Source organism: Balaenoptera acutorostrata, chromosome 14 (genome assembly GCF_949987535.1).
Source record: "Balaenoptera acutorostrata chromosome 14, mBalAcu1.1, whole genome shotgun sequence".
Classification (NCBI taxonomy): Eukaryota; Metazoa; Chordata; class Mammalia; order Artiodactyla; family Balaenopteridae; genus Balaenoptera; species Balaenoptera acutorostrata.
Window position 1 is genome coordinate 14541421 of NC_080077.1, and position 24542 is coordinate 14565962.

The 24542-nt window shown below is 43.6% G+C and overlaps 1 protein-coding gene and 1 long non-coding RNA gene across 2 annotated transcripts in view; one reads left to right on the forward strand and one right to left on the reverse strand.

The window, feature by feature from the left end:
- Positions 1-3666: 3666 nt before the first annotated feature.
- ESR1 (estrogen receptor 1) overlaps positions 3667-24542 on the reverse strand; it is a 258433-nt gene continuing 237557 nt past the window's right edge. The window contains exons 7-8 of the mRNA XM_057528224.1: positions 10718-10901; positions 3667-6582 (exon numbers count right to left, since the gene is read on the reverse strand). Coding sequence (XP_057384207.1) covers positions 6348-6582; positions 10718-10901 — 419 coding nt within the window. The 3' untranslated portion in view covers positions 3667-6347. The remainder of the gene's footprint in view (positions 6583-10717; positions 10902-24542) is intronic.
- LOC130704784 (uncharacterized) lies at positions 11274-15142 on the forward strand. The gene is made up of 3 exons (XR_009005264.1): positions 11274-11497; positions 13155-13310; positions 14549-15142. It is a non-coding gene; the product is annotated as an uncharacterized LOC130704784 (long non-coding RNA).

Below are 24542 nucleotides of genomic sequence, written 5' to 3' on the forward strand. Positions count from 1 at the left end.
CAGTGAATCCTAAGTAGGATACACACAGAAAGATCTACACTTACATCGTAGTCATGCTGTTCAATGAAGACAAACAGAAAATCTTGAAAGTAGCTAAGAAGAGCTGACTCATCAGATACAGGTGAGCATCTAAAGGTTTGAAGCAATGGAGGCCAGAAGGCAGTGGGATGGTACGTGCTCAAACGTGCTCAAAACAAAACAAAGCAAAACTGATGCCCAAGAATTCTACATCCAGAAAAATAATGTTTCAAAAATGAAGGTGCAATAAATACATTACCAGAGAAAAACAGAGAATTCATTGCTAGTAGACTTGCCCTACAAGAAACACTCTAAGAATTCCTTCAGACTGAAAAAAAATGACACCAGACATGTGAATAAAATCCACAGGAAGAAACGAAGAGCCCTGAAAATGGTAAATATGTTGATTAATATTAAAAAGTCTATAAATATATATATTTTCTCACTTCTTGTCTTCTTTAAAAGATATAAAGTTGTATAAGCCAACAAATAGAACATTTTATTGTTGGGTTTATAACATATATAGATATATATGACAATAATAATAATATGAAGGAGAAGTGAGAGAATGGAGCTATATTGGCGCAAAGAGTTTTATTTTATTGTATCAAATTTAAGTTAGTATTAATCTAAAATAGACTGTGATAGGTTAAGATGCATAGTATAAGAGCAACCACTAAGAAAGTAATTGTAAAATAGTAAAAAAAATCAACAAAAATTAAAATATTACCCTAAAGATATTTATTTAACCAAAACAAAGGAGGGGTCAGTAAGGAGGAATAGAGGAATGAAAAAGACAGGAGACATGTGCAAAGCAGCAATAACAAAATGGCAAATGTAAATCCAATCCTATCAATGATTCCATTAAATGTAAATGCTCACAGAGCATAATAACCATTATAATAATGACGGCTAACATGTTTTGAGAGCTTTCTATGGGCAGGTCCTATACCAGGCACTTGAGACATTTATCTCTTTTGATCTTCGTAATAGCCCTATGAAGTGGGTATTGTTCTTATTTACATTTTAGATATGAGGAAACCAAGGAAAATCTGGACTGAAGAACTTGTGCAGGGATGATAGAACAAGAAAACAAAATAAGCTTCTTGGAAACCAAATGACTCAGACAATGAAAAAACTAAACTCATCCTAATAATGGAGAGAGTGCAGACACTCAGTTGGAGAGGACTCAGGAAAGGGGGAAGCAGTGCCAGCTGCTGTCCTTAAATGCTCTCTGTGAATTAACCCGTGTAGTCTTCACAGCAACACTTCCAGGCAGGTGGCACTATTATCCATCTTTACAGGTGAAGAAATTGAGGCACAGGGAAATTACTTTGCCCAAAGTCACACAATAAATGATAGAATGAGGATTCAAACGGACTAATCTAGTTGCAGAGCCCATGTGTGAATTATGTTGCCTCTCAATTAGTCACATTATCTTTCCCCCCCCACTCCCCCTGCCAATTCACCAGTTAAATTACAGAGAAAATGGGAAAAAGAGAATAAGCAGGTATCTCTGCAAAGGGAAGGGAGTCGTGAAATGGAAACCAGAGGTGGGATGGGGTGGGGATGAACCACTTTCCTGCTTCACGTGCATGATGGGGGAGAGGTTTCCGAGCAACTATGTAAGTTTCAGATCATTCATTTATCCATTCACTCGTTCTTTCTTCTTCCCCGCAAAGAAGGGGTTGGGATCAAGCATTAGAAAACAACTACTATTTTAATGAGCACCTCATATAATCTTCACAATTGCCCTGTGAATTAGGTGTTACTATCACCATTTTGTTGATGAGGAAGCAGAGGCTCTGAAAATCCATGACCTATGGTCATAAAACTTGTATGTGCCGGAGCCAAGAAGTATGGCCAGTGCTGCCTGATTCTAAGGTCCACACATTCCCTTCTGCGCCTGGGTTGGGGTGGGGGGTAGGTGGGGTTGGAGGGGAGCCTGGCATCAGACTGATCATCTGCATTCACTGTGCTCTACAGATGCATGTCACCACCTTGATCCTTGATCTTGGGCAGTGCTGAAGCACCAGCAAGAAGGGAGCTGACAAAAAAAACCAAACGTCTTTCATTTAATTCTTTATTTGAACACCAAATAGGTAGAGAAAATTGTTTAAGGTGCTTGAGCATCCCACTGGATTCTTTACTTTCTTTAAGGTGCAAAAGAGGTTTACAAGTGTGTTTCATTAAACAAAGCAAAGCTGCAACAAAACAGAATCACATCAATAATAGTATGCATCGGCAAAAGGGCATATTAATCCATCAAACACAATTTGGCATTTGAGCTTTTCCCCATAAAACAAGAGCTCTACACTGAAGAATTTGTAGTGCACAAAAAGCATTGTTTATAAGCTGTGAGAGAACATAAACTGGCATAATGTCACGTATTAATTCAAGTCTCTATGACCAATGACCTCTCTGTGAATGCAAAGGGGTCCGTGCCTCAGGCACCTGCTCATGGGGCTGTATGTGGTTTCCAGGGTACACAGCTCTGTAAAAACACACTGAAGATGGGTTTGAAACATGGCAGCATTTACATATTTTAAAAGTTCAGGCACATTTGGATGCGAAAAAAAAAAAAAAAAGAATAGAAAATTTTCTTGAATCTCTGAAAGACAGTGCAAATTGAAGTACCATTATAGAGGCAGCAGGTACTTAGAAAACAATTTTAAGTGACTTAGAAAGAGGCCACACTCACTTTAATCCAAATGGAAAGGAACTGCAGTTAGAAACAGAGATAACACTAACGAAAAGGCGGATATTTGGGACCACAGTTAAAGTCACTTGCTCCAGTTGAGTGTAAGTTTTCAGGGAGTTCATCCCGGAGGTGTGCAGTGTCATCTGAATCATCCTCCCAAGACTTGCACCAAAGAGAATCACGGTTGTCTCAGAAGCTACGTATGACTCTATTCGTCTTTCCAATAACTAGCTTCCTGAAGCAAATTTGCCTGTGAATATCAGACATTACTATGGTCCCAGTGATCACTCCCAGTATCCACAGTCCACCGCAGAGTTGGGAAGTATGAATAGGAAGGGATTTGGAATTGGTTTCATGAACCAGTGGCCTAAATCAATGGCCCTTTCAGTGTATAAGATTTTAACGCAAGAACATCTTAATGGGATCATAAGTAAATTATCAGTAAGTCCCTTATTTGTTCAGCCCCCAAAAGGCATAGGATATGGCATGGTTAAAGATAGTTGTAAGGTTAATAGGGAAATCTAATCAACGACTACACTTCCTTAGGGGCTGGATTTTGCAACCTACGTAGGGTCTTCTCTTTGGATGAACTAGCCTCTCTGTTGCATGACAGCATTGCAGAATCATTACCGCAAGCCTGGAGCTAGGCAATGGCTAAAAGAAACACAGACCACTAGCTATTCCTTGGACTGTACTGCAGATGCCACTAGTTCTTCCCTAGAACTCAAGCTGCCATTGTATCTGAATGGCTGTCAGATACAGCTACTTATTTGTGGTTAACAGGGCACAAGTGAAATACTGAACCCTGGTGCATACCCCAGGCGCCAGTATTGATCTGCTTCAAAATACTTTCAAGACTCTTATTACGATATTTCCCATTCTTCAAATTCCTAAACCCACTTCCCCACCCTACCCTAACCCACCCACCCCACCCCGATCGACCATGGCTTTCAAACTTTAAATTGTCTCAGCGTGGGGGGAAAAATACAGCATATTCCCTACACCCAAGAGTAATGTCAGCGGCAAAGTATCAGCTGTCCATTAGTGGCACTTCAAATAAGAAGAGATTTTTAAAATTACTTGAAACTCCTGGGCTAACATACCAACCATCTGGTGTTCTCTGCCCCATTTCAAATGTAGTAGTATCTTAACATGAATACAAACATCTCAGATGAATAATGTAAAACCCTCCACTGGATTATTGTTTGGATTTAGCTGGTATTACATCACCTATAGTCCTAGAATTTTTTTTGTTGTTTTTATTTTTTTTAAAAGAAAATCTAAGTATAAACATTAAAAAGAACCCACTGACCCATTCACTACTGTCCAAAAATATTACTACTTATATTTTGGTAAAGCAAAATTAGCTGCCCTGAATAATTTTCCTTTTCAGGCATAATCTCTGCTACATATGATTGTCTATCATTCAGTATCCAACAATAGGCATCTGGATTAGTGCTATTTTGTCTACTGTGGATATAAAAGTTGATATGAAATGTGATCTTCATTTAAATGAATAATCACCAGGCCTTAGGCATCAATGACTACATCACAAGGTAGTAATACAAAAAAAGTAAACATTTTTCCTTGGTTTTGAATGTTAACCCAGTCAAATTAAATCCAGAACAGAATTACTACATTCAATTGTCTGACAAACAAGCATTGCAATTTCAAAAAAATATATATTATACTATATAAGGTGCTTCTTAAACAAAAACAACAAAAGAATTATGTTCTAAACATTCTTACTGCAGATATTGATACATAAAATTGCCCCCAAATTTAGATGCACTTGTGAAAAACAACTCGTTTTTTTTTTGGCCCTCCCAGGTTCCCAGTCCTTTGGTGATCACTGATTGGGTCATTGGAAATGGATGAAATCCGCTTTTGAAACGGGCATCCCAAGAGAAGCCCTAGAAGCTTGGCTGGGTTGTTGGCTAACACATTGCCTATCACTGGGGTTTGAGTTACAGACAATGCGGTCACCAGAGGAAACCAAACTTTCTTTTTAGCTGAAAAGGGGAAATAATCCATAATTGCTTTAGAGAAGAAAAGACCCAGGGAAATCTGCCCTGTGGCTGGCGTAGGCCTCTCTTGTTTAGCCTATAGGTTTAAGGATTCCTGTGGCCCAATTCTAGTCTTGCTCTCTTGGCTTATGAAGGTTAATGAAATAGACTCTAGGGAAGTTTGTTTGTTTGTTTGTTTTCCCCCTCAAGGCCAAACCCTGATTTTTGGATGAGCTCTAAACAACCGAGGGCAGGTGTGGTCTGACCAGGCCCCAGGCAGCCTGAGTTCGGAGCGCTCCAGTCCTGGCCCTCCTCCCCGGCTCAGACTGTGCCTCCAACCTGGGCCATGCGGGGAGATGAGGAAGAGGAGGACTGCCCCATGGACCCCAGGGCAGCCCTGCAGTGCAGTATGGGGTCTGCCAGTAGCACTCCTAAGCGGCTGCAGCCTGTGGCAGCGCCACCCTGAGCCTCACAGTTTTATCCAGTTTCTGCCCTGCTTTCCTCTTTGGTCTCTAGTACCTACAAGAATCGTGCACATTTACTATTAAGCCCAGTGCTCCAGGGCTAAAAGTGTCACCAGGGTGCCTGCGCATTTAAACTGCCCTTGGTCATAGCCTGGGCGCTACACCTGACTAATTCACCTTGTAAGTTACACACCAGGAAGAGCCGAGCAGAGCGCCCTCTGCTGATAAGAGTGAGATCACACCAGAACAGGTCCTGAAGCCCATTTACTGCAAGTCCTGGGGGGGAGAGGGCTTTCTTTTATAAAATGAAAAAAAAAAACAAAACAAGAATTTATCTCTCACAAAGAAACTGGTGTATGTGGAGGTGACTTAACTGGGATCAACTTGCTGTTTTCCATGGGCCCATGGGAAGCAAGAATTAATTGGAACCCATGACCTATACCTAGTGCTCTCAAAAGCTAACGGTAAAGCATTCAGCAAATCTGAAGGTGCAGTGTATTTAGCTGACCAAGTCTTGACAATTAGGGGCTCTTCTTTCCCTGTGTGCATCTTGTATTCCTATAGGGGAAGTGGTTGGACAATCACCGGCTATTCTGCTACAGCCACGCAACAGAGCAGAAGCTTTAAGGTCTGACTTTAAGAAAATGATATGTTACTATAGGAATACAAGAGGATGTTATAATGAACCCTGGACCTAGCTTTCTCCAAGTCAGCAATTAAAGGAGCCACTTTCAATTCTTTCCTGTGGCTTATGCTTAAATAAGATCCATTAAAAAGTGCTTCACATTCACGGAGGTGAAATGTCCACTCTCCAGGCCTTGGGTCACAAGTAGCTAAAGTGCACAGTCATCTGAGCCCAGCTCGTAGACGGAGCTCAGTCATGAAACGCTAAGGGAATCCTCATGCTGAGTAAGGTAGCAAAGGGAGAGAGAGAGACAGAGCTGTTACAAAGAAAGTAGCCCTGGAATCCCTTTGGCTGTTCCCAAAAGAAGGCATGCCACTTAGAACTGAGCGAGCAAATGAATGGCCACCCATATTAGAAAGCCAGCGCTGGGTGCATGCCAGAGTGTGTGCAGGGGCAGAAGTCGGCCAGAGTGATGCATGATGTGGGTAAAGTGCGACAGGGATTCTCAGAACCGTGGGGGAGCCGGGGAGCTCTCAGACTGTGGTGGGGAAATTCTCTGCCTCCCCGGTGATGTAATACGTTTGCAAGGAATGTGATGAAGTTGAGCCGGCGGTGGCCAGCTGGCTCTGGTTCACGTCCTCCGTGGGTGCGCTCCCGAAATTGGCTGGGGCGTGCAGGCGGTGCGCATCCAGCATCTCCAGCAGCAGGTCATAGAGAGGCACCACATTCTTGCACTTCATGCTGTACAGATGCTCCATGCCTTTGTTACTGTGGGCGGGAAGACACAGACAGGACCACTTTAGACCATCCCCAGATCCGGGACTGCTGAAATGCCGAGGAAGGGCAAGTAAGAAAAACCCCAGTGACACTGATATGCCAACCTTTCTTCCTATTTAAAGAGCCAGTTTAGGATTTACTATGCAGGTGAATTTCTTTGCCTCTATCACAGTTACATCTAAAAAGAGAACAGATGAGATAGGCTACCATGTAGGAAAGAGTTTTTATTTTTTAATTTAATTAATTAATTTATTTTTAGATTGTTATTTTACTTTATTTTTTATTAATTCTTCTTGGAGTATAGTTGCTCTACAATGCTGTGTTAGTTTCTGCTGTACAGCAAAGTGAATCAGTTACGTATACATACATCCCCTCTTTTTCAGATTTCCAGGAAAGAGCTTTTTAAATGTGCAATAAACCATTCAAGAAGTTCCCTTGCTTCAAACTGTTCAGTTGCTTCCCATGTAACTCAGAATAAAATCTAAATTTCTGTCCGTGCTATGCAAGGTCCAACTGACATGGCTTGTTCTGCCTCTCTCCCTAACCTACTCCCTTTAACCGCCCTAGTTTTCATGCTGGCCCTAAAGAAACAAAGCAAGACTTCCAGACTCAGGGTATCTGCACTTGCTGTCCCCCCACCTGGATGAACTTCCCCCAGATCTTCGAATGCCACCTCCTCTGAAAGGCCTCCCATGACCCCGGTGGCATTCGGTTCCAGGCCCTGCAGGTTTAGCCGTTGGCTTTCATGTTACTGTTTTTCTCCCAGCGCTATGACAACCTGAAATTCTCCTAGGTGTGTATGTCTGTATGTATGTTTATTCTTGTTCCATAAGCACGTGCACACACACACACACTGCCAACCCACATCCCAACACACATTGTGCAAGTTCGGTGAGGGGCTGCAATTTGTCCATCCTGTAGGTCTCCAACAGTGGCAAGGACATGGTAAAAGCTCAGAAAATACGGGATAGATGGACCTAGGGAAATGCATGTAAATGACGCTTCTCCTTTTACCACTCTTCCCCCGACCCCCAGCCCTGTCCTCCACCAGCTACATCTCTGCTCTGTCCCCACCACACTACCACCAGGAGAAAAAAAAACAAAAACTATTCTCTAGCTTGACATTTCTTTAGAAAGAATCATGGATCATGAGTAGACAGACCAAGAACATCCTAAAAAACATTTGCATTTTCAGTAGGGGAAAAGTCAGCCCTAGCTGGAGATGCACCATGAAAACACAGCATCAGAGTGATTAGGGCCATATAACACAACCACCTAAATTACGTTTTTCAGTGGGATTTTGTTTTTTTGTTTTTGTTTTAATTTAAAATGCTGTTAAAGTTAAATGCCCCTGGATCTGACACCGTCTTCCTCTTGCAACCTAATGAATCACATTTACCATCGGATGAAATCTGGTGTTAAATGCTCTGAATAACAACATATGGCTGGGGCCAAGCTTAACACAACAGAGTTCCGTGATTTAGATTGGCTGTAATGAGGCACCATAATATTGTTGTTGGTATGTGGGTGTGTGTGTGTGTGTGAGAGTGAGAGAGAGAAAGCTCAAAGCTTGGAATAGAATAGCAACTTCTCTCCAGCTCATCACACAATTCAAACAGGAACTCTCGCTGCCGTTGCCCTTGGCCACGTGTTGCCAGTAAAACTAGCAAGGCCTGTATATGCAGTGCAAATATACTTGGTATTAACTAATTAGGCTGGCTAATGCTGACAAGCAGTTAATGGATTTGAAAATTCAGCAATTCCTACAAAAAAAAAAACCCCTCATCTGTGATACATGGTTTCTACATCAGTGAAATTCCTAGCTTGGAGTAGAGCTAATACATTTTCTTCAAGGGGAAGGTTACTCTCTCGGTCAGGAAATTTGGTAGGGGATTATGTTATTCTGATCTATCCCCCTCTTCCCTCTGCGTAATATTCATCAAAAGAAATGGATGGGAAAGGACTGAAAATGTGTACTCCAAATGCAGTCACCTACTCAACTTGGCCAATGTGAGTCCTTCATCTGTGACACAGGGATTCTTGGGGACTCCCTGAGAACAGAGACTGCAGTCACTTTCTCCCCAACTTTGCCAAGTGAAAGCCATCATTTGTGAATTTCAAATTCATAGGAAAAACCTCAGGTAATTTGTTCATTCATTCATTTATTCACTCATTCACTCAGGAATAATGTTGTGAGTATATACGACATGTAAGGCACTGTGGGACATACAAAGAAAGATACATTTGTTTTCTCAAGAAGCTAACAGTTGGCAAAGTTATCTCCAGAAAAGGAGGCACCTGGGACTTTGATGGGATGAACTTCTTGCCATTTGACTCAGTCTCAAGGTCTGAAGACCCCTTAAAAATTAATCTAACTCTTTCTAGACACCTTGGCCCTTCCCTCATAGCCACTAAGAAGCAGAATCTCTTTTTCATTCCTGGGGTTCTGGTGTAAGCACAAGGTCATAGAGACTTCATCAGGCAGGAGTGTCATTACTTCACCACTGTTGTGGCCTTTCTGGAGTAAAGAATCCGATACTTTCTTCATCTCTTCCCTGCAGGCTGGGTTCTGTTCACGGGAATGGCACCCACTAAGCCTCTGGCCAGCCATTTAGAATGGAAACAAGGCCACTTTTACCTTCTGGCACAGAAAGGCTCTATTTCCTCTGCTATCATCCTTCTATAGAAAATATTTATTGAGTAGTTACTACGTGCCAAGCCCTATGCTAGGTGGTACTGGGTACACAGAGTAAGCAAAATGGGTTGTGATAACTGCCTCACAGAGTTTACAGTCTAATGGTGCTGAAAGATAAAAAATGAGCAGTAACAATCAGGAAGAACAGGGTATAAATCTCACCTAGGTGTTAAGGGTCAGGAGATGCTTCCTGCAAGCAGTCGTATCTAAGCTATGATAGATTACCTTACTGTTTGGAAAGATTCACTCTCTGTGCCATGTGTCCATGATCCTTGACTTTGGGCTTTATCATGTGACTTGCTTGGCCAGTGGAATGTTCGTGGACATGACTTAACTAAAAGATTAAAATGCACTTCCCCAAACAGACTCACTTTCTTGTGCCTCTGCCATCAATATGAGGAGAACATGTCCCAGCTCTCCTGTGGCTACAAGGAGGGCAAGAGGCACACAGGGTAGTCACCTGGCCAACCTTCAGGCCTGCAGCCAGATGCAGAGTCTCCCAGCTGTGCCCTGCTTCCATCAGCTGACCCGCAGATGTGTACGTGAGCCCAGAGGAGGTAAACAGCTGTGCAGCCTATCTGCAGCCTGAAGCGGAAGTCCCCCTTGACTCAGAGAACAGCTGATTAGGGCTACAGCCCAGACTACCAGGAAGTCCTAAAAGTTAAGTAAGGCTAGAGCATAAGAAGGAATATAAGCAAAATAAATGGATTTATACTTTCATCTAAAAGCAATGGGAAGCCACTTCAAGGCTTTAAGTAGGAAAGCAATGTGATAAGATTTGGTATCAGAATGATCACACTGGCTCTACTGTGGAGAATGGATTAGAAAGGCTCTGAGATGAAGACAGGGAGACAGGTTAGGCAGCTGGGGCAGAAATCCAGGAGGAGATGATGGTGGCTCGGGCAAGGGTAATGGCAACGGGGGTGACAAGAATGGATTGAGAGGGATGGAGGAGTCAACGCTGACCAGCCACGAGGCGTTTGGACCCAGAGTCCCTCATTTAGAATTTCCACTTGTAAGTAAGGAGAGTGCGACACAGGAACAGTAATGGACATGCGCAGTGCTCTCCGAGGACGAGTGTGCTCGCAGACTTCCCCTGATTGGCTGGGGCAGAGTGAACAACCAAACGGGACCCTCCTCCCCTGAGCTGCACGCTGCACACTCTTCCCCGGCTTAAGATCTTGCGCATGCGCCAAACTCAGCGTTAAGTATCATCTCCTCTCTGAAGGCTTCTCTGACACCCGCCCACACCCCAGACAGAGTTACTGCCTCCCTCTGCTAGCCTCCCACAGCCTTTATGCTATGTGCCGGGAACCGTCCCGAGTGTGTTATCTGTTCTCAGGCATCAGCCCGTCCTGGGCCAGCTGTAACATATTGTTGGGGGCTTGATTTCTTTACGTCTCTCCCATGGGAAACCCAAGGACGCCTCACCTCATGTGCCTGATGTGAGAGAGGATGAGGAGGAGCTGGGCCAGACGCCGGTGCTGTTGCTGCAGAGTCAGGCCCGCTTTGGCCATCAGATGGATCAAGGTGTCTGTGATCTTGTCCAGGACACGGTGGATATGGTCCTTCTCTTCCAGAGACTTCAGGGTGCTGGACAGAAATGTGTACACTCCTGAATGTGCAGAGAGAGAGTGAGATAGAGAAGCTCAAAGAGGATGAGGTCCAGGAAGCTGGGCATGTGCGTGGGACGTAAGACTCAGACAGTGCCCCTCCCCCCACCCCACCCCACCCCCCACCCCCGCCCGGCAACGGGGAAGTTCGGGATCTATTCGGTCCAGGCAACCATGCAAAATTCCTTAGGAATGTACGTGTGTGAGAGCACATGTTTAGGAAACTCATGTGGCCCCCTGTGTGGGAGCCAGTTTCCAGGATTTGTCATCAAGATTCCCTGGAAAGGCACTGTTCGCCTTGGGGCCGTGATGGTTAATACCAGCCACCTCTCCTCTGACACGCCTGTCACCAACGCTAACGACAACTCCACGAAGGAGGCATTAGTGTTCCTTTTCACATGAAGAATCCGAAGGGCAGAGAGCTGCATTAACCTGCTGAGCAAACTCGACGGGATGGAGCAGAGTGGAGAATGAGCCAGTGTGCTGACTCTGCATCCGGTTTTATAGCGGAGACTCTAAGGAGACACGTGACCTCTCCGTGAGCGGCACGGAGAGAGCAAAAGTGATTTGCTAAGTGACTGACAGGCAATTTTTCCAGGTAGGATTTAATTTTCTGTTACAGTTCAGGTCAGCTTTGGGGCCTTCGTACTTTTCATCCTCAGCTGAAAGGTTTATGATGGGAGGGTAGAGAGGACCCTGGGAACTGCTGGTTTTCACTGCCAGGCATGTTTTTTTGCTTTTTTTTTTTCCCCTCTTGCCTTTCTTCTGGTAATAAATCCTGCTCTCGGGGCCACAGGTAGACTCAAGGCTGAAATTAGACAATCAGGTCACTCTATCCTTTTGGATAGTATTAGCCCCGAGATAGACAACCAGAGCTTTCTCTGAGCTTGTATATGGAAGTTGTGGGCGGAAGTTCCTTCCTCTAGGGTGGAGGCACCGGGAGGATGAGAATGGGGGACTTGTAAGCGCCATCTTCCAGGTACGCGGAGCTCCCCCTGCAGAATGGAGCCCAGCAACGACCCGCAGAGGCGATAGTTTCGCGGGGGAGGCAGGAGGGGGGAGGGGAGGGAAGGGAGAAATCCTGCTTCCTGTCATAAGGTCCTGGTTCTTACTTTTTTCATTTGACCTTAAGCTTCCATGATGTCCTTTCTAACACATGAATCCATAAATCCCCTGTTTGCTCAAGATAGTGTTAGTGGGGTTTCTGTCACTTGCAACTGAAAGAATCCTGACTCTTTGACTTAAGTTGTGAGCTCAGCCCAAGGAGCAGAGGAAGGTGAGTGATAAAGAGGTGAGAAGTACTGAAAGCAAAAGGAGGGCAGGATGGAGTATTCTTGTCTCGGGACCACAACGATGGCTGTTTTATCAAGTAAACACTGCAGAAATCAGCTCAACCTACCCAAACGCATCATCTCGCAGGGGGCAGATGACGCGGTATTTTTCTCAAGACGTACGTCTATTTAGCAACATTTTTTTTCTTGGTCTTACGAGCCCACTGGCCCACCCATAAGTATATTTCTTCTCCTCCCCTCCCCCCATCCTCACTGGTATTTTCAAGTTAAAGGCCCCCAAGTTTATGAATCCCCGACTTTGTACTTGTAACGCAGTATGAATTACTGCTCACACAGCAGCCTGTAGGTTGGGAATGGGGAAAACACCCACACAGAGGAACTTACAGTAAATACAGTTGTAATTGCCTGGAATGGAAAAGGGCTAATATTTAAAACAAATACAACAATAGCAAAACCAGAATGGTCAGGCTCTTGGCTTACAGGCAGTAGAATAGGATAATGTAGTTTTGATACCCAGAGGCACTCTGATCCAAAGGAAATTGAGCACAGAATGAGTAAGCAGTGGACAGGCAGTGGGATGAGAAAGAAATTGCTGGATTACTTATGTTCCGTGTGGGCTTCTGAGAAAGATTGTGTCCACTAGAAAAATGGGCAAATGTCTAGTGGCCTTGGTGTTGGCCAGGAGGTAACGGATGGCAAGGGAGGTGTGTGCCAGTGGGTTGAGGGGTCAGGGGCAGCCTCTCCAGAGCCCCACGGCCATGCCTCTCCCTGCCCTCACGTCATCACACACATTCTAGCCTTGCGTCTCTCAGAGGCCCTGCGTCTGGCTGGATGTCCTGGGAACCTGCCCAGGCCACAGAGCTGAGTTAATCCAACTTGGATGATGTGTTTTCTACCAGTTTCCTTTTTTGTTACCACCCAGGATGCTGGCCTCGTTCACCAATAATCCCATTCTTGTTCAAGGAAACCACAGAACCAAGGAGCTTCCATGTCCCCGCGTGGGAAGGTGACACTTGGCGGCACCTGCTCCTCCTGCTTGCGTGCACTGGGTGAGGGCACCCTGTGCAGAATCATGGGCGTCCTGAGGGCCTGCGTTGCACTCTGCCCTCTCCTGTGGAGGTAAGAGCCTTGGCACTCAGGCTCTGGGGAGTGTGCTTTTCCCTTGTGCTGCTGGTTCCGCATCCTCCCGTGGGCTCCTCCCTCCCGCATGCTCTCATTGAGAACCTACTGTGTGCGGACAGCGTGTCCTGAGATAGGGATTCCAAGCCTTATTTTCTTTTAAGCATTAATGTCTTAAGAGCAGCTATTGCCTGTGGAGGAAGGATTTCTTAACACTGACTCTCGGGATGCAAGCCATTCTCAGAACAAGCCTGTTTTTCTAGTCCTGTTTTGGCACCAACACAGCTTATCATCTCATCCTTGTGAGATGCTTCCTAGCCGTGCAAATATACTTCGAAATAAATATACAGTCCTGTTGAAATGCCAGTAATTGACAACTGCAGCCATCTTCCTTTTGGGTTTTTCTGGCAAAAAACGTGGTCCGTGTTTGCTGCCTTTTGCCCCTAAGGGGCCGGTGGAGAGAAACAACAGAAATCCCAATTCCCAGAATGCTTCAGGTGCTCTGGCAAAAGCCAAGCAGGGTTCCCGGTAATTTCCATATCCCAGGTGGTCCCTGCCACCCTGGACAGCTGCGCCAGTGTTCCCAGCAGCACGGAGCCAGTGATCAGACAGTGCGAGCCTTCAGAAAGAGTCTTACAACAAGGCAGGCTTTTGCAACTCCCCAGGCTGCTCCAAATCCCAAAGATGGAAAAAAACAATCTGTATGTCATCATCCAGTCTTGACGTGCTGTTGGCAGATCTGAGCCTCTACGTATTCTGAATCTTGCAGCCAACATTGGGAGCTTTTAGGAAGAGTCTATGGAGAAAGCGGGTGGCAGAAAAGAATGGGGAGCGGGACACCCCACAGACAAGAGATCTCAGCCTTTCTGCCTCTCTGGCTCTCAGTGACCCTTGCTCTTGCTTTCTCCCTCCTTCTCGTTCTCTGCTTGGACACTCTCTTCCTTCCTTCCTCCTTTTTGCTCCGCCCCACGGGAACACCCTTGCCACCCCTCATCACTTTTCCAGATGATGGAGTCTTCCGCAGCTGGAAGAATGCAGGTATGGACACGGTAGTGCATGTGTGCATGTGACTGTGTCCAGAGGAAACACTAGCACAGCCCAAGGTCCCGCACACCCGGCCGCTGACCTCCACTGAGGGGCACATCTACCTGTTCCCGGAGAAGTGTGGAAGGCTGAGGCTCACCGGATGCTTGAGGACAGTCTTCAGGTAAGGCCATTTTCTTTTTTGTCTTTTCCAGAAGGAAGAACGTGACAACGGACCCTGGGACAGTCATTCCATCTATAGCAGCTTGACCAGAAGAGCAAAGGGAATGACTCAAAGGAAAAAGAGAGTGAAGAAAACTCCTCAAACCCACAGCTGTAAGTGGTCTAGGCCAGAAAGCTGCCGCTCAGCTGGAATAAGAAAGAGCTTCTTTTCGGATCTGGCTCATGGACGACCCAGGGATTCATTGGCAGATCAGCCTTGCAGGTGGGCTGCTGGGAATGGCTTCCACAACCCAACGGTGTGTTTGCTCGTAACTGCCTTCAAGGCTGACCGTTTCACAAGCACTGCATCTGTGTTAGCCTTCACCTCCAACTGCGGCCCCTCCTCCTGGTACTTACTGCTGGTCCTGGGGGGGTGTCGGACAGCTCGTGGTCGCTGAAGCCCCTTAGTGGGAAGGGCTGAGCTGGATGTCCTGCAATGCGCGGGACAGTCCCAAACAATGAAGGATGTTTTTCTTGAGTGTCCTACTGAACTAATCCTACTCCAAATGAAAAACTGTAGTGAAAAGTCTTGAAAAGCTTTGGTACGGCTGTTCCCAAGAGGTCCAGGATGCGAGTTGGCTATAGAGAGGAAAGCTTAAAGGGAATATATTTTCTCAAAATTATCAACTAATGTATTTAATACATTAAATTAAATACATTTAATATTTTAATTTAGATTAAATATTAAATTAAAGTTTAATTCAATTTGTCAGTTGAATGTATGATATAAGCCTTCCCACTACACACCTAGTTGAGGCGATTTCAGTGCAGTTGTCTGAGTACTACAAAAGCAACACAACTGGTTGCAAATGTATAGAAGAGATGTAAGGCTCTTCTCAACGAAATTAGAATCCACAATTATAAAATAGTAGACATCAATGAAATATTGTGTTATTGCCTCCCGTGTGTTTTTAAATAATTTTGTAGCATGATAAGAAATCCATTTTATGAAAAGTACATATTAACGTTATTTTGAGGCTCTTGTCGTTCTGTCTTACGCTGACGTTACCTGTAGAGGTTTCCCACACGCTTCTTGATCAACTTCTATATGTATTGCTGTTTCTTTTTCCAACCCATCATCTCTTTTCCATCACTCATCCAGAGGATATGGTCCCCAAGGCCTTTCTACGTGCTAGAAACTGAATATTTGCTTTGAGTATAGTAGATAGGGTATGTATTTCCTATATATGTAAGATAGGGTATATGTTTCTGTTTACTTTGGCACTGGCTTGACCTGCTTTGAGGGGGTTACTTTGTTTGCTTTCGCAGTCTTTAGTTTTTCTTGGCATATTATTACTAAATCAATGTAATTTCTCTCTTCTTATCATATAGAAATAGGTTTTGGTTAGTTTTTCAGTTTTCTTATTCAGGTGTCCCAACTCTACCTCTGCTTTTTCACATGCCTGTATTTCTTGTATAAAAAGGCTTCTAGGGCTTCCCTGGTGGCGCAGTGGTTGCGAATCCGCCTGCCAACGCAGGGGACACGGGTTCAAGCCCTGGTCTGGGAAGATCCCACATGCCGCGGAGCAACTGGGCCCGTGAGCCACAATTACTGAGCCTGCGCGTCTGGAGCCTGTGCTCCGCAACAAGAGAGGCTGCGATAGTGAGAGGCCCGCGCACCGCGATGAAGAGTGGCCCCCGCTTGCAGCAACTAGAGAAAGCCCTCGCACAGAAACGAAGACCCAACACAGCCATAAATAAATAAATAAATAAAATAAAATAGTAAAAAAAAAAAAAAGGCTTCTAATCATCTTATATCCAAACATTCATTATAAACACATGTAAGCATTTTACTACTTTATCATATTTTCTACTGTAGTCGAGCCTGGACATCTGCATTAAAAGACATAGCATTTTATTTTAAATTAGTTCAATATTATTCCTCCTTTATGACAGTTGTGAAACTACATGAAATTACATTTTTGTAAAAAAAACAACGTATAGGGATAAACTGTTATCTATTTCGCGTTGGGCTAGTCAAAGGGATATGCATGTTTTATTAGACTGGTATTGGTTCCTGGCAATTGTAAGAGATTTATCCCCAAGCTTTGTGATCCCCAAGCATGGCTGCCTCTCAGACTCTTCTGTGGGGTTTTCCAAGACGTGGCTGCTCAGGTTCCACCCAGATCTGCTGACCGAAAGCTGAGGGTGGAGCTCTTGTATCTGTGCTTCTTAAAAACTCCCCCTCGGGCTTCCCTGGTGGTGCCGTGGTTGAGAATCTGCCTGCCAATGCAGGGGACACGGGTTCGAGCCCTGGTCTGGGAAGATCCCACATGCCGTGAAGCAGCTGGGCCCGTGAGCCATAATTACTGAGCCTGTGCGTCTGGAGCCTGTGCTCCGCAACGAGAGGCCGCGATAGTGAGAGGCCCGCGCGCCGTGATGAAGAGTGGCCCCCGCTCGCCGCAACTAGAGAAAGTCCTCGCACAGAAGCGAAGACCCAACACAGCCATAAATAAATAAATAATACTTTAAAAACAAAACAAAACAAAAAAGCTCCCCCTTGATGAGTCTGATGCTCAGCTAGGATTAGGAATCACATGATACCATGATTTGTTCTTTTGTGGCTACTACAATGTAAGCTCTCGAAAACACTGACCGTTATCTTCAGTGAAAAATGCCTTATCATGATGCTGAAGCTACTTTGAGAATGTCCTCTCCTTTCATTTCCTTGCCACATTGTGGTCCTCCATGCTTCTTTCCCCTTTCTGGCTGGGCTGGTTAGAATAGAGATAACTCTTAGGATGACCATGGAAGTCACCCAATTAATACTGCAGAGTCCCTGCACGACCACATGGAAGAAGGCTCTGACACTAACCTATTCAAGCACCCAGCACTGGTAAGTAAAGAAGAAACAAACCTCCATTTGTTTGGGTCGTTATACATTTTGGGGCCTATTTGTTATAGTTGCCCTACTCTAATGCAATATGAGAAGTGTTTTATGACTTACTGACTGTATAAGTGAATACATTTGTATAAAGACAGATGAAGTCAGAGGGATGCTTTGTATACCTCCTTTTGTTGCCATTTTCCACATTTCTAAGGGCTTCGGTTGCATAGTCAGAAATTATTTCTCTTCCCAAATGCCAGTATTGCCACATTTTGTTATAGAAAGCACGATCTAGATTCTAGAACCGCCTCATCATCCCCTGTCATGCTAACCATTCATTCTGAATACTAACATAATTCATAGCAACCGATAAGTTCAAAGAATCAAGAGGTAAGCCCAGGATGCCAGAATGTTTAGTTAGTTATCATTCAAAGATGCAGCTCCCAACATTACTAAGATTTCAGAGATTGCTCTGTACCATGCAGGAACTGACTTCTCATTTTATGAATTGAACAAAAAGAGTATTGCTTTGAGCAATATTTGTCCATATGTAGGAAACTTCCATCCTTCTACCAATGTGTGATTATTTACTGAAAGGTGAAGAAGTTGTTCATAGCCCAATCCTCCAGCAAACGTTTACTGTTACTCTAGACTTTGTAAGATCTTACACTCCTCCAGGTTGTCTTCTAAGTGGTCTCAGTGAGAGGGATCACAGAGAAGATGACAACACAACAGGGACCATGGCGGTCTTTTAATTTTGGCATCACTATATACCCGTGACTGCCCTTTTGGCACAGATGACTATGAACTCATCTATGAATGATTCAGTGACATTCATCAATTTAATGTAATTTTTAATGAAATCTAATAGATTTTTCTTGAAGGTGAATACTTGGTATATCAATGCATTCAAGCAGACTCAAAAGACAAATCTCTTAATGATTTCAGATGGTGAAACTGATGAACTGATTTAATTGGCCTGAAAAGAAATCTCAAATGTGCACTTAAAAAAAAAAAAAACAATTTTAGTGGCAGCCACATGTCTCAGTTTTATATATGAAAGTCTTTACTTTTTGTAATAAATAGTATCCTAGCCTTATACCTTTTAGGATGAAGCCATTATGAATCTATATTGCTTAGGAGCCTTCTTTTTGTTAATTATGTCTGTAATATATTAAGAAACAGCCAGGGTTCTGATTTTCCTATTCTCCAGTCAATTACTACCTTTCTGAGGTCAAGAAGAAGACAGTCTGAAGAGACACTTGATGGAAACTGTGCAGCCCATCTAATACAAAGGGGTTTGTTCACAAGGTTCCATGGGGAACGCCTAGTTCAGGTGAGCTAGCCTGGTCTTAGGAGGCCTTGAGGGTTTCACTTTTTTCCCAGAAAAGGCAGGTTAAAACATTCTGGCTGAATTTGTTTCCCTGCATCTCACCTTTTCTCACCTGGCATTTCAAAGACAACGGAGCAACAACGCAGAGCAGGGAGTGGCTCTTTACACACGTTGGGGCAGATTTATTTTCCAAAAATGACCACAACAATATCTCCCATCTGACATGCGTCTCTACAATGTGATCTTGGCACTCCTGTCATGGAGATGGGCGGGTTATGGCCCTCCCTTGAGTCTGGGTGGACCCATGACTTGCTTGCAATCAATAGAATGGAATAGAGGTGACGCCACCTGGCTTCTAAGGTATGACATGCCTGTCATACAAGGCATACAGCTTCTGCCTGTCATCTGGGACACTTGCTTCTGGAGGCCTCACCGTCTTGTAAGGGGTACAGTGCAACAGGTAGTGAAGAAGCCAAGGCCACAGATAAGCATCCCAGTGGACAGCTCCAGCCAGCATCAATCGCTGGCGTGTGAATAAAGTCCTTTAAGATGTCTCTGGCCCACGACTATCAAATTACTCCCAGTGGATGACCCTCACCTGCAGCCCCAGACATGGTGGAGAAGAAACAGTCCATGCCCTCTGTGCTCTATCCAAATCCATGACTAATAGAATCCAAACCTTTTTTTTCTTTTTTTAGCCATTAAGTTTTGGGGTAATTTATTATACAGCAGCAGTAAACAGAGCACACCTGGATATCTGCACCAGACATTCAGGGAGGAAAATGACCCAGAACCAGCAAATTGGAGACTAGACTCCTGATCTGGAACATCATGAGATGAAACAGCATTTGAATACTTCCTGCTCCACATTATGAATCCTACAGCGTCTCAATGCCTTGGCCCAGTCCTGACCTTCACTCTTGTTAGTATAATGGTCAGGGCTTGAGCCCATCCTATCAGACCCTGTACACAGTTAACAATTTTCATAGGAGGCCTTTATCCCTAACAACTGCCCAGCTGATTATCAAAATATATGGATCTTCCCTTAACTGGCAACCTCAAATATCTGCACCCTACTTTCTTATCAGAGAATAAAACACTCAAATTCTCAGTTGCATAATCTTGATCGAGTGCTGGTTGTGAGAAATAGACCTTGTCAAGATGTGCCTAAAGGAGAGTTTTTATGTGAAACAACTAGTCTATTTTATTTTATTTTTATTAAAAGCCAGTGGAGCTTATAATAGAATGTGTTCCCTTTGCTTTGGCCCAGCAAAGGAAACTGAGAGCCAAATTTGTGGCCCACTCCTAGCAACTGTACAGATGGACCACTGTGTGCTAATCTGACTCCTGAATTTATTATTTTCTTCACATTATTTTCCTTTTTTTTCAGATTGTGTTAATTACTGCCTTACTCCCTCTGCATCACATGAAATTTAGTAAGCCAGTTCTAATCCTCTGTGGAATAGGCAATGTATAAACAAAATAATGAACCGGACACCCCTCCCTCCTCTGCCAAGTTAATAAACTGGGTTAGTGTGAATACAGATGTTTATAAAACATCATTAAACGTTCATCTGACTTAACTGCAAAGCCAGAAAAAATGACATATGACCTAAGAATATATAGTTGGTTGAATGCACATGTTCACATCATCCTGAGTTGAACAGCACTATTTAAAAACCCTGTGATGAGCAACGCTGGTCACTGTGAAGTGACACCTTCTTGTGTGACTGTAAAGTCCACCCCTTCTTGGTGCTGGTTTGCATATTTATCTCCAGAACCACAAAGATTCAGATATATTTTTTTCCCCTTTTTTCCTAGATAGAGAATCAAAATGGCGAAATGGCTGATAGTTCTTGCTGATTATTTTGAAAAAGATAATTAGTGTCCAAAATTACTATTTCAGAAAGATAAGTGGACATGTAGATGATACCTATTCTTTAGATGTATCAGTTCCATCATTTTAAGTGAGCTCTACAGTAGATGAAAACTGTGTTGAAAAAGTATCACATGACTGTGACAGGCTTATCTCATTTCTCCTTAATAGAGCCTTGTGAAAGGACATATTACGTTGCAAAAAGGAGACACAGAATTCCAGAATTATGGATTTAAGTTCAGTGTTTTTCAAACCATTTTGAGAATCAAAATCCTTTTAAAAGAGTGAACTTCACGTGAAACATTCACATAGTTTATAAACTGAATGAAGTCAAACTTCTCTGATTAAAGCAGGAGAAAGGGAGAGGGGGAGACTGGAGCCTGTTCCCTCAGCCCCTCCTCCTCAGCCTCACGTCCCCATCCTCTGGTGACCAGAGGCTCCTTCTGAAACATGAGGCTCTAGCAGAAGGTTTACAAAGCACTGATCTCAGGACGATGCCAAGTCAAGCCACAGACTGGGAGAAAATATTTGCAAAAGACACCTTTGCTAAAGGACTCTTAGCAAAATACTCAAAGAACTTGAAACTCAACAAAAAGAAAACCAACAACCCAATTGAAAAATGGGCCAAAGACCTGATACTTCACCGAAGAAGATATAGAAATGGAAAATAAGTATATGAAAAGATGCTTCACATCATATGTCAGTAGAGAACTGAAAATTGGAACAACAATGAGATACTGCTACAGGTCTATTAAAATGGCCGATGTCTAAAACACTGACAACAGCAAATGCTGGCGAGGATGTGGAGCAACAGGAACTCTCACTCATTACCGGTAGAAATGAAAGATGGCGTAGCCACTTTGGAAGACGGTTCGGCAGACTTTTACAAAACTAAACATACCCTTTCTATATAAGCCAGCAATCATGCTCCTTGGTATTTACCCAAATGAGTTGAACATTCATGTCCACACAAAAACCTGCACATGGATATTTATAGCACCATTAATCATAATTGCCAAAACTTGGAGGCAAGATGTCCTATAGTAGGTGAATGGATAAACTGTGGTACCTCCAGACAATGGAATATTATTCAGCGCTAAAAAGAAATGATGCCACAACTACTGAAGCCCACGTGCTGCAACTACTGAAGCCAGTGCTCCGAGAGCCTGTGCTCCACAACAAGAGAAGCCACTGCAGTGAGAAGCCCGCGTACTGCAACGAAGGGTAGACCCCGCTCACCACAGTAGAGAAAGCCCGCTCACAGCAACGAAGACCCAATGCAGCCAAAAAAAAAAAAAAAAAAAGAGACGAGCTGTCAAGCCATCAAAAGACATGGAAAAATCTTAAATTCATATTACTGACTGAAAGAAGCCAATCTGAAAAGACTACATAATATATGTTTCCAACTATATGACATTCTAGAAAAGACAAAACTAAGAAGACAGTAAAAAAAATATCAGTGGTTTTCAGGGGTTAGGGAAATGGGTGGGTTGAATAGTCAGAGCACAAAGGATTTTTAGGGCAGAATGTCCTAAATGTCCTAAATAACATACAGAGTGGAAACTACTCCGTACAATACTATACTGATGGATACATGTCATTTTACATTTTTTAAAACCCATAGAATGTACAACACCAAGAGTGACCCTTAATGTAAACTATAAACTTTAGGTGATAAAGGTATGTAAACGTTAAGTTCATCGGTTCTAACAAATATACCTCTCTGGTGTGGGATTTTGATAATGAGGGAGACTGGGGGTGGCGTGGAGGGGGGCAGGTTACATGGGAAATCTCTGTACCTTTCCCTCAGCTTTGCTATGAACCTAAAACTGCTGTAAAAAATAAATTCTACAAATAAATAAATAATTTTATTAATTTTTAAAATTGAAGGATAGTTGATTTACAATGTTGTGCCGATCTCTGCGGTACAGCAAAGTGACTCAGTTATACATATAGACATTCTTTAAATAAATAATTTTTAATGTAAAAAGGCCCCCTACTGATCCACTCATTAATTTACTTGTTGGGAAACAGAGAGGTTAAGGAGCTGGGGCTAGTGGATGCTACTGCTGGGAGGGTTTTCAGACAGAACAGCAAGGCTGGACTTGCCTGAGGCCACCCTGTGGGCAAATAAAGGGCAGAGTTGGAACAAGCACCCAAATACCCCTCACCCCCGGCCAGTACTGAAGGGCTACACAAAGAATTTCCTAACTTCAAGGTTTGTGAGAAACTAGAAATGACTGCCAATAGCCTCGCCTCCAGAGATATTTGAGAAAACTAATAATTTTCTTGGAATGATTTAGGAGCACTCCAGATTTTCCAAACAAGGTGCACGATGGTGTGGAGAAGAGGTGCTGGTGGACCCAGGCATCTTCTAAGAGTCTCTTTAATTAAGAACATTTACCAAAATGTTAACAATGATTACTTTTGTGCAGTGAAATTATGATTACTTGGGAGATTATTTTTCTTGGTGACTTTTCTGTATTTTCCAAGTTCTCTGCCTCAGGCATGTATGCCTTTCGTAATCTGGTAGAAGAAAATGCTATTGAAAATACAAAGTCAAAGTGCCTTTCATTTCTATTATTTCACAAGCTTTGTCAATGCCTGGACTGACGAGAGGGAAACAGAGCTGGTGATGGATATTCCAAGGACTAAGGAGCTTGCTGTAGGGATATTACTTATTACTATTTTCATAATACTGCTATCATCCCTAAGGCTGTTCGCATTTCTGAAACTCTTCAAGGTTTGCCATTTCGGCAGAAAAGGGAACTAACAAATTTGTTACTAAAGCTTCGGAGAAAAATTTTCTTGGTTGGAAATACCTCCGACATGTCATCGGTAACCTGAGCTACTTATCTAAGTACAGAAAAGATCAGCTTTGTCCCACGAGGACTGGCAAGTTGGAACGCAAAGGAAGCAGAGCATTAAGGTCTTACTAGAAGGTGCTGAGTCCTTGGCTTTAACTGAACACGAAGTTTATATTATCTCACTCAGTGTAACATCCGCTCTACCAAAAGTAAGGGCTTCATCGTCAAGATGAAAATGCATTTTACATTCTGGGTTTAATTCACCAGTATTGCTGCTGCCAATTTTAAAGAACAAACAAACTGCTCCTGCCGATGCCCCCTCCTGGCAGTCATGCTTAGCCATCCTCGGAGCTGGACCGGGGACCCCAGTGTCTGACTGCTTCCAGCTGCAAGAATCTGGAGACTCGATTGCTCTTGATCCCTGGGATCCATGAGATCAGACAGGGCACTCTTTGAACCAGCAGCTTCTTGATCACCAGAGAAGGGCAAGGCTAGAGCGGTAGTGGGGTCGCATGGTAAGCTGTTCCTCCAAGCTCATTATTGACTAGGAAAGGTCGTGTCAATCACACAACGCCCCAGAACCCAGAGCAAATGAAATCGTTGGAGGAGGCAGGTTGTCCTTCCCGAGATGAGTTTTTAAAGGGAGGTTAACTTACGGCCATTCAACCTCTTGTCTTTCTTTTTATAAATATTCCTCGGTAAAAACAGTGGCAAAGGGACCAAAGGCAGAGGGTAAGATACTAAATGCCAACCCTCTGTGCATCCTGACTGCTTAGAATAAGAGCAGTTCACCAGCACAGTGTCTGTGCAAGTCATAAAATTTAAAAATGACATAACAAGCGCCTATATAGATAATAGATAATAAAATACAACAACATTCTCTGAAGCGATAATTTGCTTCCAGAGGAGTGAGCTTGGGATGCTTGTAATATGATGTTTATAACATGTCCTGCGTAGAAATTCCTGCCTGGGAATTTCACAGCTGAGGGCAGTAGCTGGGCTGGAGGAAGCTGTCTGCATCTCTACCTCTGAGGCGGACGCACCCACCTCTGTCTTCCACATGCATGAAAAGGTTACATTTATGTAAAAGTGTAATTTGATCAAGTTTTCTGGGGCAGTAGGCAATATGTATCAAGAGACAATG